We start from the raw sequence: 18,463 nt of genomic DNA on the forward strand, positions 1-18,463 counted from the left end.
GCAATTTTCTTTCTCTGGATTTGATTTTTTTTCCTTTTTATTTTTATCACATATAAATAGTTTGATCTGAAAATATTACACATTGAGAAGACAAAAGACTAAACTGAATTCGTATGATGTCTCTAGTCTTAGTCCTGTCACGGCAGCTAGGACGTTCTTGTAGCTTGGGGAAGAGAAGAATGCTTTGCAGCACTCACAGGAAGTGTAATCAATTATGTCTGTTTTTAACTTAAAAAAAAAAAGAAAATCTGTCTGCGAAGTGAACATTGTCTTCAATACGAAAAATACATACATGCAAATATTGTTCCTCTTTTAGAAGAAAACAAGTTATACCTCCATTTACTATACTTAAAGATAATGTATTCAGACACACACTGATTTATTTGGTTAACCAAACATGCAGCTTCAAAAACGTTCAGTCCTGATATGCAGCTGCAAGTAGATGGTTAATAAACTAATATAGAGGCAATTCCTATAATTCTATATATCCATTGTTGTAGCATTCAGCTAGTACTAGAAGATTACAGCTTAGAAATCACTGGCACATAACTCAGAACTGAAATGCTTTTCCAAGCAATGCTTGTGAGCATATTAATTTTAAATGTACATTTCCATTTATTGTGAATGCATGCTTCTATGAGTTGTATTCATGTCTGACATAGCTAATCATCTTGTTTTTGGAATGGGCTCCATAAATATTCTGTGAATGGTGACTAATGATTATGATAATTTGTTCTATCAAATATTACCCAGAGATGTGTGCAATATTTGGCAGTTGGACTTCCTTGCAAGATTTTCAAGCATATTTTTGTATTTTTGGAATATTACTAATATTACTAAGGCAATTTGAAAAAAAATTCCCAGTAATAAAACCCGTAAGGTTCATAAACTTGTTCATACTGTAGTAAGACAATCTGAAAATTTTTCTTTTTTTAAATTGCCTCAGAAATAGTTTAGAGCACAGGCAAATAGTATCCTTTTAGTGCAGTAGAAAATTAGTATATTAAATTGAATTTTGTCAAACTAAAACTGCTTACTTTAGTTGTAAACACGAAATAGTCACTTTTTTATTTATTCATGTAAACGTATAATAACACTGATACATGAATTAATAGATCAGTTGGGTCTCATTAATAATGTCTTAATGTTTGATATTTCATATTTTATGAAGTTTTATTTGTGATATTTTATACTTTATGAAATAAAAAATTAAAACAATGACCTAGTTTCTGTAAAATGCTTTGATAATTGCCTTTGTTGGTCAGGCAAACCTAGCTCATTTTCTCACATCTATTGCAATAAGCTTTATCCACTGAAAATCCCATTGTGATCCAAAAAAAACCAAGCATAACGTGATGTCTTTTAGCCAAGCTGTAATCAAAACGTTTGCTTGCATTGATATGTAAGTATAGGCCTATACATAATTTTAATAAATAAAACTGTAAATTACGGAAATGTTAAACATCTTAGCTGTACTAAACATGCTCTACTATAATAACATGCATCTTCCTATGTAAGAGTTCTATCAAGTGACTGCCACAGGAAGCAATTTCAGTGAGTCTTTTTGCTTAAGTGCTTATGGTAGGCTGTATAATACCTCTTCAATGGTCTTGACATCTTTATTCCCATAGCCTGTGAATTTTACTTTATATGGATAAAAGATTTTTATGTATGCAATAATATTAAGACTTTTGAGATGGAGGCATCATCCAGGATTATGGAGATGGGCCTTAAATATGATCCCAGTGTCCTTATAGAGGGAAGCAAGAAGGTCAAAGAAGGAAGAAGGTAGCGCTGGTCAGAATCAGGGTGAAAAAGGTGATGTGGTGTGGGGCTACAAGCCAAAGGAATGAGGGCAAGCCTCTAGAAACTGGAAAAAAAAAAAAAAGGCAAGAAAACATATTCTTCTCAGACCCTTTATGAAACCAACTCTGCCAACACCTTTGTCTTAGTCGTAGAAGACTATTTTGGACTTCTACCGCCAGACCTGTTTTGTGGCAATTCGTTCCAGAAGCAACAAGAAAACTAACACAGTATCCTAGTCTGTGGTCCTCCTTACTCCTCATTTTGGTCATGTTTTTACTTGCTTGTGTCATATCACATTTGTAATGTAAAGAGTATGAAATAAAATATAAAAATACAAAATATGAATGACTTGGGGTTAAAGAATTACCTTGTGAATCATAGAACTTGATTTAAATTCATTGGTACAGTGTCTTCTGTAAAACATTACAATACTTTTAGTTTATGGTTTAGAATCAATGTTCTCAAAAATATAAACAGCAAATAAGAACCTTATCACTTTTGTTGCTCTTTTTAAATTGTCACTTAAAGTGTATGTGAACAACTTTGGCAGATTCCTTTGTTAATTTTAGGTGTAAAGCTAAACTATAAGAATTAGAGAATTTTTAAAAATATTGATTTATTTTTCTCTGACCATTTAGTTATCATACTAATTGAAACCTGCATGATTCCTTTATGATACATATATTCATATTCTACCAAAAGATAGTTGCCTTAGTCTTCCTAAGCAAGTCCAAACTGAATGATGTATTTGTAGGCCTCAGAGCAATGGACGTGACACATAGGGAAAGTACTGTCTTAAGGAAAAGATAATTGTTCTGATTATGGACATTGAGCAAAATGTTATTGATATTCATAGATGAATTCATTTTTTGTATATCACTACAGTCCATCCTGAGAATTAAAAATTGCTAGTAACCCTGATTCGTTGTTGTTCAGTCAGCAAGTTGTGTCTGACTCTGCAACTCTGTGGACTATACCATGCCAGGCTCCTCTGTCCATGAAATTTCCCAGGCAAGAATACTGGTTTGGGTTGCCATTTCCTTCTTTGAGGGATCTTCCCAGATCAGAGATCACCCCATGTCTTCTGCATTGATAGGCAGATTCTTTATCACTGAGCCAGCAGGGAAATCCTGATTACCTAAACCTTTTTCAGATATTTAACACTAATATAGCATGAAGATAGTACCTTGCTTTTTGCATAAATTATATGTGCTTAGTCACTCTGTCATGTTAGAATCTTTTCAACCCCATGGGCTGTAGCCCACCATGCTCCTCTCTCCATGGACTTTTTTTAAGCAAGAATACTGGAATGGGTTGCCATTTTCTACTCCAGGGCATCTTCCCAAACCAGGAATTGAACCTACGTCTCTTAAATAGATCTAAAACATTTTTCTCTTAGAACAGAATTCCTTACTCATATATGGCTCAGATATTGATGTGCCATATTTTAGATACTGTATTACTTGGGTATACTCAGTGTATGTGTTTCTCATCAGTCATGTGATAAATACTAACATAAATTCATATGACTAATTTTGCTAACAAAAGATACAAAGTACCTATTTTTTTACATGGTCATATCTTGTAATTCCAGTGATTTTAAATGGAATTTTATATATTTGCATGACTAAAGAATTAATTAAGAAGTTTCTGAACATTTGTTGATTTGGATTTTTTGTACACACTAATTTAAGAGCATAATAAAAATATGTAATTGGGTTTATTAATGGATAACCCTATGGATCACAGTACTAGTGTATAAATACAATAATACTTTATTTAAATTTTTTAGTTTTACCATAGTAGAATACTAGAGCCATGGAACCAACCAATATAATCCTTATATGTCTAGTATGTAAGAATGTTTTGAAATACAGTTATGTTTAGTATTCATTTTATATTCTTCATCTATAAATAATTGTAACTAAATGGCAGCTAATGGGATGCTAACTTTTATCTAGATATGGGAGTTAAAACAAATATCACTGTATTAAATTCAGCAGAAAAGAGGCTGATTATTTTCTTTTTTTTTTTTTAATTTTATTTTATTTTTAAACTTTACATAACTGTATTAGTCTTGCCAAATATCAAAATGAATCTGCCACAGGTATACATGTGTTTTCTATATAATTAGAACTTACAGAATAGATAATATGTGCATAAACCTAGCAATTTCAATTTTATTATTTTCTGCAATATATTATGGTGAAATTTTGCCCAATATTACTTTTTAATTATCATACTTAACTAATTTTTTATTATACTGCTATGAATAATATTAGAATGAATAAGTTATCAACAAATGATTCTGTGTCTAATTTATAATCCTGTAATTATGTATATGTTCCCTGACAGTCATCATAAGACATCTAAGTTAAACAATATTACCTTAAAATTAGTACTTATTAATTTGCTTTAAAATTAGTACTAATAACCAATCCTACTGAACATATTATGTAATATTTTAAATAAACTTTTATCAATAGGAGGCAACTGTGCTTAGTTTGAATCTTTGTATATGGATTGAATTAAAATGGCCTGTTTTTTCTTTTTTATGTTTTATATATAAGTAAATCTTATCATATGTATATATAAGTGCATATATATGTAAGTATATATATAAGTATATATATATATGTATGTGTATATATATATATATATATGTTAGTCTTATCACTCCTTCTAACTTGTGTTCAGCAATTCATCTTCCTGATTGCTTCATTCCAACTTGAATTGAGAAGGCCTTGTTATGTTATGTTAATTTAAATTCATAACATCCTTCAAATGCCTGATTCACACCACATCTTAATGAAAATTGGGCCAGTTAGATATTTCACAGCAAGTCTACCTCATCAGATCATCATCAGTTCAGTTCAGTCACTCAGTCGTGTCCGACTCTTTGCGACACCATGAATCGCAGCACGCCAGGCCTCCCTGTCCATCACCAGCTGCCAGAGTCTATCCAAACCCATGTCCATTGAGTCGGTGATGCCATCCAACCATCTCATCCTCTGTTGTCCCCTTCTCCTCTTGCCCTCCATCTTTCAGAGCATCAGGGTCTTTTCAGATGAGTCAGCTCTTCGCATCATGTGGCCAAAGTATTAGAGTTTCAGCTTCAACATCAATCCTTCCAATGAAAACCCAGGACTGATCTCCTTTAGGATGAACTGGTTGGATCTCCTTGCAGTCCAAGGGACTCTCAAGAGTTGTTTCCAACACCACATTTCAAAAGCATCAATTCTTCGGTGCTCAGCTTTCTTCATAGTCCAACTCTCACATCCATACATGACCACTGGAAAAACCATAGCCTTGACTAGACGGACCTTTGTTGAGAAAGTAATGTCTCTGTTTTTGAATATGCTGTCTACATTGGTCATAACTTTCCTTCCAAGGAGTAAGTGTCTTTTAATGTCATGGCTGCAATCACCATCTGCAGTGATTTTGGAGCCCCCAAAAATAAAGTCAGCCACTGTTTCCACTGTTTTCGCATCTATTTCCCATGAAGTGATGGGACTGGATGCCATGATCTTTGTTTTCTGAATGTTGAGCTTTAAGCCAACTTTTTCACTTTCCTCTTTCACTTTCATCAAGAGGTTATTTAGTTCTTCACTTTCTGCCATAAGGGTGGTGTTATTTGCATATCTGAGGTTATTGATATTTCTCCTGGCAGTCTTGATTCCAGCTAGTGCTTCATCCAGCCCAGTGTTTCTCATGATGTACTCAGCATATAAGTTAAATAAGCAGGGTGACAATATACAGCCTTGACATACTCCTTTTCCTATTTGGAACCAGTCTGTTCTTCCATGTCCAGTTCTAACTGTTGCTTCATAACCTGCATACAGGTTTCTCAGGAGCCAGATCATTATAGTACGCCTAAAAACCTATAAGAGTGACTTACATTAGTTTCCCAGAGTGCCATGAAATATATGACACACTCACTCAAGACAAAGGGATCATGGTTTTCAGGTCACCATTCTGGAATCCAGTGCCTATTGTTTAATTAAGAGAGTCTGAAAAGTTATTTCACATCACCACACCTATTCCCTCCACCGTGAAATTGGACCTAGTAATATTCATCTCAAAAAGAAGTGGCAAGTAAGAAATGCATGAATGTGCTTGATTAGTTTAAAGAGTTACTGTAAATCTCAATCTTTTTGTATCCTGGCACATGTAATTTGCATATAAATAATTTATTTGGCTCAGGTGTAAGGAATCCACCTGCCAATGAAAGAGACACGGGTTCAACCCCAGGGTCAAGAAGACCCCTTAGAGAAGGAAATGGCAACCTACTCCTGTAATCTTGCCTGGGAAATCCCATGAACAGAGGAGCCTTGCAGGCTGCAGTCCATGGGGTTGCAAAAGAGTCAGAAATGACTTAGCAACTAAACAACAATGGCCATTTATTTGGCCTACTGTAAAAAGAAATGTAAATCTGCTTTTTTCCTATTTCTACTCGCAATCCAAAGAGTTTATGTGCTTTTCTGTGTGTCAGCTTTTTCTGTGTTGTAGGTTTATCTCAAAAGACTCAGTCTATCTAGAATAAAGTGTGACCAACCCATGCCAAAACAAATGACTAATGATAATAATGAGGATAGCAACAGTAATTAATAATATATCTTGTGCATTTGTATGATACTTTACAGAGTTTTAATACAGTTTTATAAACACATTATCTTTATGAGGTAGTAAAATAATTTGGCCTCCATATTATATATGTAAAGACTGAAACTACACGATATTTCTTTGAGAGTTCTACCTGGTATTTGTTATTGTCACCTGCTTTTTAATTCAAATGCTTTATTTGAAAATTGTCTATTGTTGATATAGAAAAATTTTATTGCATAACATTTCTGATAAAAAATGTTGAAATTTTTATCAAATATTGAAGCCTTAGTGCCATTATACGATAATGGCATTTTTTCCTGTGAATATTAGTAGATTTGATTGCATTTGACTATATTATTGTACTCTTTTCTCATCCTTTATTGTGAGTTTTAAGAATATCTTTGATATCAGAGATACTGAAAATCATTTTTTAATGTATACTTGAATTAAAATGAAATTAAAGAAAACACTGAATGTAAAACACATGAGAACATTCAATTATTTTATTTTGCTTTTATCATAAAAAGTAGAATAAATTTAGTTTTGACAACTTTGATATAATTGTAAAAGTTTTCTTACTGGAATATATTGATCAATAATCTTTAATATAATATTAATTTAATTTTTAACTCACAATGACTGAAATCGTAAAAGAGAAATAAGAAATAAAAGCTGCAGCTTTTGAAATGTAGATAGTTTTTAAACAATCTGTAATATATCTATGGAGAAGGAAATGGCAACCCACTTCAGTATTCTTGCCTGGAGAATCCCAGGGACAGAGGAGCCTGGTGGGCTGCCGTCTATAGGGTTGCACAGAGTCGGACACGACTGAAGCGACTTAGCAGCAGCAGCAGCCGTAATATATCTAATACGGAAATAATATTCTAGAGGTTGTCTACCTTTTGATTTCTAAAGATCTTAATTTATGAAAAGCATTTGATACAGAAATAGTAATAGAATATAACCTATTGAAAATACTGTAAAGCATTGTTTTCAATAGAACAATGATGACAATAACTGCAATATATTATTTATGCAGCATGTTTTGGTTTATATACCTTTTCAAACACATGTCTCATCATTTAAAAGGCTTTCTTAATTCTTCTTTAGTTACCATTAAATAAGATATTTGGGACTCATGACAGCATCTAATGTTTATAATAAATGTGGCTTGCTTCAGTTTTCCTACATATACATTAATAATTAGTATTTTTGTAAATTAAATAGTATATGATATTCAGAATGGTCAGTTCACATGCTTAGATAGTAAGATGGGTGGATGTAAATAATATGCATAACATATTTTAAAATCTAATCTATACAATTATAACCATGTGAAATTATTTTTGATTCAAGACAGTTTTCTTAGAAACAAACACTGTCATAATTGCAAATTTTAACTTTTATGCCCTACTCATAAATAACTAGTAATTTCGTTTGCTGGTATCAAACATTGATTGTTTAAACAATATAAATTTGAAATTGCCTACTTATATCTGAAAATTATAAAAATAGCACTGATTCAAAATTAATTTCATTACTATAAAGCTGTAGTAATTAGGAAACAGGTTGATAATAGGAAGTAAAGCAATAGGCCAAGAAACAAAACATTATATTTATATACAGGGAGAGTGAAAAAGTTGGCTTAAAGCTCAACATTCAGAAAACTAAGATCATGGTATCTGGTCCCATCACTTCATGGGAAATAGATGGGGAAACAGTGGAAACAGTGTCAGACTTTTATTTTTCTGGGCTCCAAAATCACTGCAGATGGTGATTGCAGCCATGAAATTAAAAGACACTTACTCCTTGGAAGGAAAGTTATGACCAACCTAGACAGCATATTCAAAAGCAGAGACATTACTTTTCCAACAAAGATCCATCTAGTTGAGGCTATGGTTTTTCCAGTGGTCATGTATGGATGTGAGAGTTGGACTGTGAAGAAAGCTGAGCACCAAAGAATTGATGCTTTTGAGCTGTGGTGTTGGAGAAGACTCTTGAGAGTCCCTTGGACTGCAAGGAGATCCAACCTGTCCATCCTAAAGGAGAGCAGTCCTGGGTGTTCATTGGAAGGACTGAAGCTAAAGCTGAAACTCCAATACTTTGGCCACCTCATGCGAAGAGTTGACTCATTGGAAAAGACTCTGATGCTGGGAAGGATTGGGGGCAGTAGGAGAAGGGGACGACAGAGGATGAGATGGCTGGATGGCATCACCAACTCGATGGACATGAGTTTGAGTGAACTCCGGGAGTTGGTGATGAACAGGGTGGCCTGGCGTGCTGCGATTCATGGGGCTGCAAAGAGTCGGACACGACTGAGCGACTGAACTGAACTGAATATAATATATATAATATTTATTTCAATCTTATAATTACTTGAGATTAACAATAGTATTTTATTTATAGAATATTTAAATATAATCTTGTTTTCATCATGTATATTTTCATTTTTCAGTATTTCTACTTTTAATTCATTCCAGATAATAGCTGATTTTTCTGTAACGATCTGGATATTACTGAGTTTATATAGCTGCTCACTGTATAAAATCCTGACACAGATTTAGGATTTTCTCTTTTCTAGGTGTGATGTTAAAATTGTATTTCTTAACTGCAAAAAAAAAAAAAAAAAGTCATGTCTTTTAACTTAAGACAACTTTCTCAAAGGGTTTTTCTTGTAATAGGAAAGTACTGCTGATTTTAAAAAATGTTAATACACTAAAATATTTGCACCACCTATTTTCTGTGTATGTTGGTGACAGCCACATTTATGTTAATGTTATTATTAACATTATCAATTGTTTGATAATCATTCTCAGACCTTAATCTATGCAAGAGAATTTTATAGTATGTTGACCATCAGAATTAGCTGTTATTCTATACTGCCTGTTGAGTATGGAATATTGGCCTTTATTACTCTTCATTGACAATACAAAATATATTTTTAAGTTAAAGCATTCACTAATGAATCCGTTTTAATTTAGATAATAAATAAAATCCTCATTATGCCTGACAAATGGTAGCCTCAAGTAAACTCAAACCATTTTGAGTTCTGCCCTAAATACTCCTTATCCAGCTAGTATCCTAGCAAGGATTCAGAGGTATAGGTCATACCAGGAAATGAAACATATCATTAAGAAAATAATAAAAAAAATAATAATTAAGGAAGAAAGAAAGAAACAGAGAGAAAATCTAGCTTGAGATATATTTCTGAGAAAAATAAAATGAGAACATAAAGCAAATGACAGTGAGAATGTCTCATACTGTGTACTTAGCAATACTCTTTTGGGTAGGAGAAGCCATATTTTTTTTTTCCATAGGAATGTCTACTTATTGATAAATTATTGAGTTAAAAAGATTTTGAGTAAAATTTGCTATAACGAGGATGCTCTGAAATTGAGTGTCTTTTTCATAGCCAAAATCATTTTCATTATATGTATATTTACCCATGAGTAAATCTAGGTAACCCAGATCTGTTTAAAAAGCCACAAAAGATGCCTAATTTGTTTTTCTATTTTATTAGTAATGTCTGATCTTTCTCTTTGGTGATTTTAATTTATTTTAAATTATAAGATGCTGACATTTGTGAATAGCAGTCTGCAACATTAATGTCATTATTTGACTGATCATGAGGAATATAAGAGTACGTTCTTAAAAATAGTCTTACTTATGGGATTGTGTATTTTTACACTAATTTGTATAAATTAAAATCTTAGATATATTTTGATATTTAAATATTAACTTTTTACTGAGTTTATTTTTTTTTTTTTTAGGTATAGCTAAAAGTGTTTCAAAAACATATGTTCACTGCCTATAAAAGTGATATGATAATCAGTGAATTTATTTTACTACTGCCTAATAAAGTTCTGAGAGAAGGCAATGGCACCCCACTCCAGTACTTTTGCCTAGAAAATCCCATGGACAGAGGAGCCTGGTAGGCTGCAGTCCATGGGGTCGCAAAGAGTTGGACAGGACTGAGCGACTTCACTTTCACTTTTCACTTTTATGCATTGGAGAAGGAAATGGCAACCCATTCCAGTATTCTTGCCTGGAGAATCCCAGGGACGGGGGATCCTGGTGGGCTGCCATGTATGGGGTCGCACAGAGTCGGACTGACGCGACTTAGCAGCAGCAGCAGCAATAAAGTTCTGTGGTTCTATTTTCTTAATTATTATTATTTGTTTATATAATGAGAGTATTTTCCTACCAAATAGTCCTGTCTTCACATTGACAATATCCTATGGGCCAGTTAATGTTGCTTAAGCTGTATTTTAACTTCTAACTCAATATTGTGCTGTGCTCAGTCTAATATTCAATTAATTACTATGAATAAACTGAATGAATTTTTTAGTGTCTAGCTTTTTAAAGTATACTATAGACATTACCTTAGTAAGCCTAAAACCCTGAATTACCCAAAACCTTGCTTAAATCTGTGTAATTAGAAAGTATTTATTAGATAAAATATGTATTTATGTTAATAATTACTTAACTATATAGACACTTATTATTTTTTCTTCTCCTTTGACTTTAGGTGCAATAACAGAACCCAATGTGCAGTGGTGGCAGGTCCTGATGTTTTTCCAGACCCTTGTCCAGGAACCTATAAATACCTTGAAGTGCAGTATGAATGTGTTCCTTACAGTATGTATATTCTTGTACTTCTTTTAAAAAAGGAAAGATATTAAGCATTGTTTTGCATGCATTGACAACCTATTATCTATAAAACATAAAAATAATCACATAAATTATAATAAAAACTGGATAATTTTAATTTTTCAAGGTCATACATTATCCTCACACTTGGACTAATTCAATGTTGCCTGCATGATCTTGCAGCATTTAATTTTGACTATATTTTTCTATATATTGGTCAATACTTATTCTAAAACTCTTTTCTTATTGCAAGAATATAAAATATTTAGGAAAAAGGATGAATGAATGATATGTCAGTACTATATCCCTCTAGTTCCAACAAACAGCAGTAAAAGTGAATAATATGCTTGTATATATAGTAGCATAGAAATTGATACATTTTCAATTTGATAGAAGCAATTAAATCTAAGCTTCCTCTACTGCCAACATATTGAGAATTAAAAATGTTCATCCAGAGGGAACAGACTGGATAGAAAATGCAAGAATTACATGAACTAAAGCACTCTTTAGAATGTATCTTTTATACTCCCAAGAAGTTAATCTTTATAACCCTTATGTCAGAAAAAAATATATACCAACAACTTATTTTTTTTTCTTCAAACATAATGAAAAATCAAACATTCAGAAATGAAACATTTTTGTTCCTTTTTTTTTTAATTCAAAGGTAGAATCACCATCTCAAAAGAAAAAATTTTGAACTAGTTAATTATTCATGGAATACCTTAGTGAAGATCACTTAGGAAATCCTGTATTCTCATACTAAATATGCAGCTCATCCTAGAGGTAGAAAACTCCTGGGATCAAAAACAAATCCCATGTTCCGATATCCTTTGATATCTCAGAAGAAACGAACTGTCTCAGAATCAGCAAGTATACCGTGCTGAGAGGTATTTCTAGGCTTCACTCATTTCTGTTTATTTTAAAAGTATGTCAAAACCAATACAATATTGTAAAGTAATTAGCCTCAAATTAAAATAAATAAATTTAAATTAAAAAAATAAAAAGCAGTGTGTTGCTTATGAGCTGTTTAAGTGTGCATACTCTGATAATAGAGAGAAATTTGGCCAGCAAGAAATGAATTTAAATGTAAAAGTAATAGTGAAAGCAATCAGAAGAAAATTCCATTGTTTGTTTATTTTAGATGTGATTGATTAGAAGTATATCTAGTGAAGTTTTATAGGCTAACTTTGTTATACAGAAGCATAAGTATATAGGTTTTATTGAAATCCCAGTTGAGGTACCCCATCTTATATTGTTATATCCAGGGACTGACCATTCTATAAAAATATAAAGCTGAATGACCATTTATTGTTCATCAGTCATATTTTAAAGAACTAAAATTTGTAGTCTATTTTAGAACTGTGACAATTATACTTGGATTGCATAATAATAATATCTGTGTGAAAAATGTAGAATAGCTACTTCCAAAGGCATTTTTTAAAAGTATGAATTAAGGTGTGCTTCAGTTTTAAAGACAGTTTTAAGAAACTTAAATTCATATTTTTGAAACATAAAAGCTGAAGAAGGCTTGTTGAATATTGTTTTTTTTACACAATTTTTAAGAATTAAAGAATTTCATAGCTGTTTTTCAATTTTATGTACTTTTTCCAAATTTCTTTGAGGATAACTACTCCAAAATCCTGTGCCAAACTCATTCTGAAAAAATCATTTTCTTAAATCATTTTGATATAAATGAGAACTTGCTCCCACACATTTGTATAAAAGGATTGTGATTTATCACAGATTTCTTCTCTCTTATAAATTCTTAGAGTTGGGCAATTTGATTCCTGAATATCCTGTATTTACAGATTTCTGATAATCCTAAAAATGTACTGATTACTTTAGAAGTATGTCCATACTATATTAGAATATTTATCTGATTATTTCATTAAATAAGAATTATAAACACAGGTGCAACCACTATCCAGGTTATACATGGTTTAATTTATATGATATAGTATGATTATGTTTGTTTAAAGTATCTTCAGTCTGTTTCAGTTAAAAGTATAATGAGTAACTAGAAATTCATTTAGTAAATTTAACTTGAATTTAAAAGAAAAGAATCCAAAAGAAGTTGAAAACCATAAAATAAAATAGAGTGACTCGTTTGAAAGGTAGGATAGTTTAGTAAAAAAATGACCAGGTAGCAGGGCCCTGGCTAATTTAACAAAAATCCCGATTTTTAGCTTAGGTAAGCTGTTAAAATTTTTTGAATCTCACCTTACCAACTTTCCCTCATCTATAGTACAGTCATCCATTTTATCTGTGGTTTCATTTTCCATGATTTCGGTTACCCGTCGTCAACCTCAGTCTGAAATTATTAAATGGAAAACTCTAGAAATAAACAATTTGTAAGTGTTAAATAATATGCCATTATAGGTAGCTGGATGAAATCTGCTGTCCTACCGCAGACATGACTCATCCTCTTGTCTAGTATACTTACTGCATTCACTACCCACTTGTTAGTGTCTTAGTAGGCATCTGGGTCATCACTTCAGCTGTCTAGTGATGAGAGCTGTCATGCCATCATAGTACTTGTGTTCGAGTAACCGATATTTTACTCAGTAAAGGGCCCCAAAGTGCACGAGGAGTGATGCTGGAAATATGGATTTTTTTTTTACTATGACTAATTAATAAATTAAATGTTATCATAGATATGTATAGGAAGAAAAACAGTATATTTGGGGTTCGGAGCTATTTGCAGTTTTAGGGATCCACTGAGGTCTTAGAATATATTCCCCTTAGAATGGTCTTAGCATGCGTCAGTGGGAGACTATTACAAGTCCTGATTTAGGTGATGATAAGCTCCTTTACTTTTCTCCAGAATAAAAAAGCACTGTTGTTGTTGTTTTCCCAAAAATAAAAATATTCACTTATAAAAAGAGCTGACATTTATTAACATTTACTACATGCCATTTACTACACTGGTTATAGGACTCTTTGCGGGTGACCCCATGGACTACACAGTCCGTGGAATTCTCCAGGCCAGAATACTGGAGTGGGTGGCCTTTCCCTTCTCCAGGGGATCTTCCCAACCCAGGGATCGAACCCAGGTCTCCCACATTGCAGTAAGAGTCTTTACTAGCTGAGCCACTAGGGAAGCCCAAGAATATTGGAGTGGGTAGCCTATCCCTTTTCCAGCAGATCTTCCTGACCCAGAAATCAAACCGGGATCTCCTGCATTGCAGATGGAATCCTTACCAACTGAGCTATCAGGGAAGCCATTTATGTTTACATAGCCTCTTTTATTTAATTCTCACAATCTCCTCCCTGTTAGATATGTGTGTCACAGCTTTACTAAAGAAGAAACAAACTCAGTAGGATAAGTAGAGTGTTTTCTTATAAAGTGTAGAATAGCTAGAAAATGGCAGAGCCAAGAGTTGAGTCAGTTTGTAATATTTGTTCTGAAGGACCCAACTCTACTTCCACACATAGATTTTCCCCTTTATATTTTCATGAGTTATTCAGTGGTGTTCAATATTCAACTTTCATCAGTACAGTAATGGCACGTGATGAAGAAAGAGCTTCAAGAACCCAGGCCCTTTTTCTCAGTTCTTTTGCTACTTACTTTTAAGAGGTTTGTATTATTCTCTTAAAGCAGGTGAATCGCTGCAAACTTTTATTTTCCCAAACACCTAGTGAAGCTTTATGGCAAAGACTAATTTGCGCTCTAAAAATACTACCCACAATTTAGAATGAGGCTCTTACCTACATAGTAACTTTAAAAGTTGTTTAAATTACCTGCATTATAAGAAAAAAAAAATCCTTGTACTTAATTAAAATGCTTGTTAAAAGACCTCATTGTATTAGTAGAAGACAGACTTCATATTTAGGATTCAATATTAATATTTTAAACTTTTCTAGCTGTACCACTGAATAAACAACCAAACAAGAGATGCTGTTAGGTTCTGTTGGTCATGTAGTTTTATAATTTCCATTTTAATTTTTTTTTAATTTTGAATTTAAGATGATATTTTAAAATGTATGTGGTGATATATTTTATATTTATGAATGCTTTGATCTTAATATTGATGTATGGGAAAATATTGATATTTTATATTTATTTGTATATATATATATTATATGTATACACACACTGTATTTTTCCATGGTAATATTGATTTTTAAGGTGATGCTTTTTCTTGTTAAAATATAGAAAAGAAGGAATATGGAAATACAGGGGAAAACAAAATTATGTATAAAACATATCAATATTAATTATATATAAACATATTAGAGGTAATATAGAAAAATTCAACAAAGTCTCTTGTATCACATAGGAGAAAGAAAGTTGAAAATATCTAAGATAAGTTTGCAATAATTTTTGCACAGAGTTTTAGGAGTCAGTTAATAGGTGGATAATTGAGCAATAAGTTTTAAAAGGACCTTTGCCTGAATCAATCAAATGTTATGACTTCTTTTGAAAAGATGACAGTAGGAAATAAAATAAGGAAAATGAGTAATTGTTAACAGTGTAGTGAGGCTACTGAATTGTCCTACACCGAGTTTTTTGGATATCTTGTACTCAGTTTTTTTTTCAGATTGTAAAAGTTGGATTTAATCTTTTTTTCCTACTATTTATATTCTCTTGTTTGGTTTTATAGGTACTGTTTTGGGGTAAGATGAATTAATGTTTTTTCTGTTGCTCTTACACCTTAGTTCCACTGTGGTGGCTTTTATAGCTTTTGCCTTTCCTTCTGCGACTTGATTTTCCTCCTTTGTGATATTTTCTCTCCAAGAGATGACCCAAATATTCAAGAGGTTAAACCTCAGCCTTTACCAGTGCCACATATTTGCTCTCTCATCTTCTTCTCACCCTACCCCATGACTTCTAGCCTGATTTGGATAAAAAATTGTAAGCATCTTTAAGTAGAGCTTCCTTCATTTAGCCAATTTACGGGGATGACTTGAGTTAGAAAGAAAACAATAAAACAACTAACCACCTACACAGAGTATTTCTGAGCAAAAATATCTTTACTTTATATCCTGCTGACAATTTGTCTTTCTTCCAAGGCATGCAATTTCACGCACATTACACTCAAAAAGTGCTTGTCTTCTCTCACAGTCCAGCTTTTCTATTCAGTTGTTTCTTCTTTTTAAAAATACAAAGCACAATTTACTTATTCTAGTAATCTTCTCCTCTGGTAGATTTTCTTAGGAGATAGATGTGGGAAGCACACAATTGGAGAGGTACTAGAAACAAGTGTTTGGTTAAACCAGTCTTATTTTATAGCACTTACAGACTTTTTCACCATTCACATTAGCCATCTGGAGTTATGTATAAGATTGGCTTTATAGAAAGACTTGCAAAAAGGGCATTATCATAAATTAATATTCATAATTAATTATATAATCTACTTTTTTTAACTGAAAAAATGCCATACTTTCAACATTTAAAGTGAACAAAGCCTTTAAATATTTAATTATAAGTAACTCAATATATTTTAGGGCTTCCCTGGTAGCTCAGTTGGTAAAGAATATGCCTGTAGTGCATGAGATCCAGGTTCAATCCCTGGGTTGGGAAGATACTCTGGAGAAGGAAATGACAAACCACTCCAGTGTCCTTGCCTAGAAAATCCCATGGACAGAGGAGCCTGGTGGGCTGAAGTCCATGGGGTCACAAAGAGTCAGGCATGACTGAGTTACTAACACACACACAAATATATTTGACAAGTAATGTTTAACTGAGTATATATTTTAAAATGTGCACTGAGTATATATTTTAAAATGTGCACACATTGGTTTCCTACTGGTATTTATTATGTAAGTAAATCTTTATATATTTTACAGCTCATTGTACTGAAATTAACCCATAGGTTTAAGTTTTTAAATATCCAAAAATGTCAAGATATAATTTGATTTCCAATGGCTCAGTACATTTTCCAGTTTGATACATAGGAGATATTCAATAAATATGTATTGAATGATTGAAAGAAGAAAGGAAATGTGATAAAAGTATTATGTTCATTGCTAGAATGATAAAAGAAACTCTTATCTACAAAACAGACCTTATTAACTCAAAGGAAAGATCTATGGTAAAAAAATATATATATATTAATTTTAGTTTCTCCAAGTTATTTGATGTTTGTTACTATATCCCTCAAGAATTCTATATTGTGCTGTGCTAAGTTGCTTCACTCATGTCCGACTCTTGGCAAGCCTATGGACTATAGCTTGCCAGGCTCCTCCGTCCATGGGATTCCCCAGGCAAGAATACTGGAGTGGTCATTTCCTTCTCCAGGAGATCTTCCCAACCCAGGAATCAAACTGGTGTCTCTAGGCCTCCTGCATTGGCAGGCATGTTCTTTACCACTAGTGCCGCCTGAGAAGTGCCTCAAGAATGCTACTAGCAACCCATTTGTTTTCCATATTATTATTTTATACCTTCTTATAATATAGCAAGTATTATCCTTCTATAAGAAGAATATCAGTTATCTAAATTCTGTTTTTAGAATGATACTTAAAAGAAATTCTTCTTTCCTTTCTCCTTTTTCTCCCCACTAGTTTCTTTCTTAAATATTTTCTCTATACTTGACAGTATCTTGCACCTAACATACAATTTATAAAGCTTTTGTAAGTCAGATTATTTAGCAGTTAATTAAAACTTTTATTGTATATAATAAATATGAAATATTCATAAAAATTGCTATTATACATTTGAAAAACAGGAAGGACGAGTGGACTATATACTTTCTTAGGAGTTCTCACCCAAAATTCTCTCATACTTTTGTCTAACTGCTTCACATTTTTATGGAAATTAGTTTCAACTAGATGATATCAGTTGCTTTTAAGATCTCCCTCTTTTATAGTGCTTTCCTCAATCAGTTTATATTGCAGACCAGACACTGTGCTAAATAGTTGGTAGAAAGCTAAGATAAAAATTCTGTCGTTGAGGAATTTAGCCAAATGAGACTCAAGGTCCCCAAAGTTACACTGAAAGCAGTTGAGCACTTCATATTCACAGCGCACCGAGGAGATACGCCTGTCTCATAGCGTTTGATGTTTGTAACGGGTGGGTACCTCTTTAGGGAAGGTTTTCTGAAAGAGATGACCCTTGAGCTGAACCTTAAAGAATGAGCAGACTTTAGTGAGAAGGGCAATCAGTTTGGGCTGATGGGGCAATGACAGATAAGAAACTGTTATGGTGAATATAAAATGAAAACAGTTCGGTATTTGTATAAAAACAAAATACAAGAGTGACAGGAAATGAAGCCATAGATTGGCAGGGTAGGAATCCTGATGTCGCTCTATGCTGGGATTGAGTCCTGATACTCATCACAGTGAGGAACACAAAGATAGAAAATTATTTTTAATGTAATTAACTAATACATTAATTAGAAATACTTGTTTGCAATCTGCAAAAAACAATTTTGACTAAGTTGAAAAACAGTCTTTTGTGGGG

The 18,463-nt window shown here is 32.7% G+C and overlaps 1 protein-coding gene across 1 annotated transcript in view; it reads left to right on the forward strand.

Moving 5' to 3' along the window:
• ADGRL3 (adhesion G protein-coupled receptor L3) overlaps positions 1-18,463 on the forward strand; it is a 900,477-nt gene that overhangs the window by 499,524 nt on the left and 382,490 nt on the right. Inside the window, exon 8 of the mRNA XM_055588685.1 lies at positions 10,940-11,049. Coding sequence (XP_055444660.1) covers positions 10,940-11,049 — 110 coding nt within the window. The remainder of the gene's footprint in view (positions 1-10,939; positions 11,050-18,463) is intronic.

The sequence above is a fragment of the Bubalus kerabau genome, chromosome 7 (assembly GCF_029407905.1).
Source record: "Bubalus kerabau isolate K-KA32 ecotype Philippines breed swamp buffalo chromosome 7, PCC_UOA_SB_1v2, whole genome shotgun sequence".
NCBI classification, from domain to species: domain Eukaryota; kingdom Metazoa; phylum Chordata; class Mammalia; order Artiodactyla; family Bovidae; genus Bubalus; species Bubalus kerabau.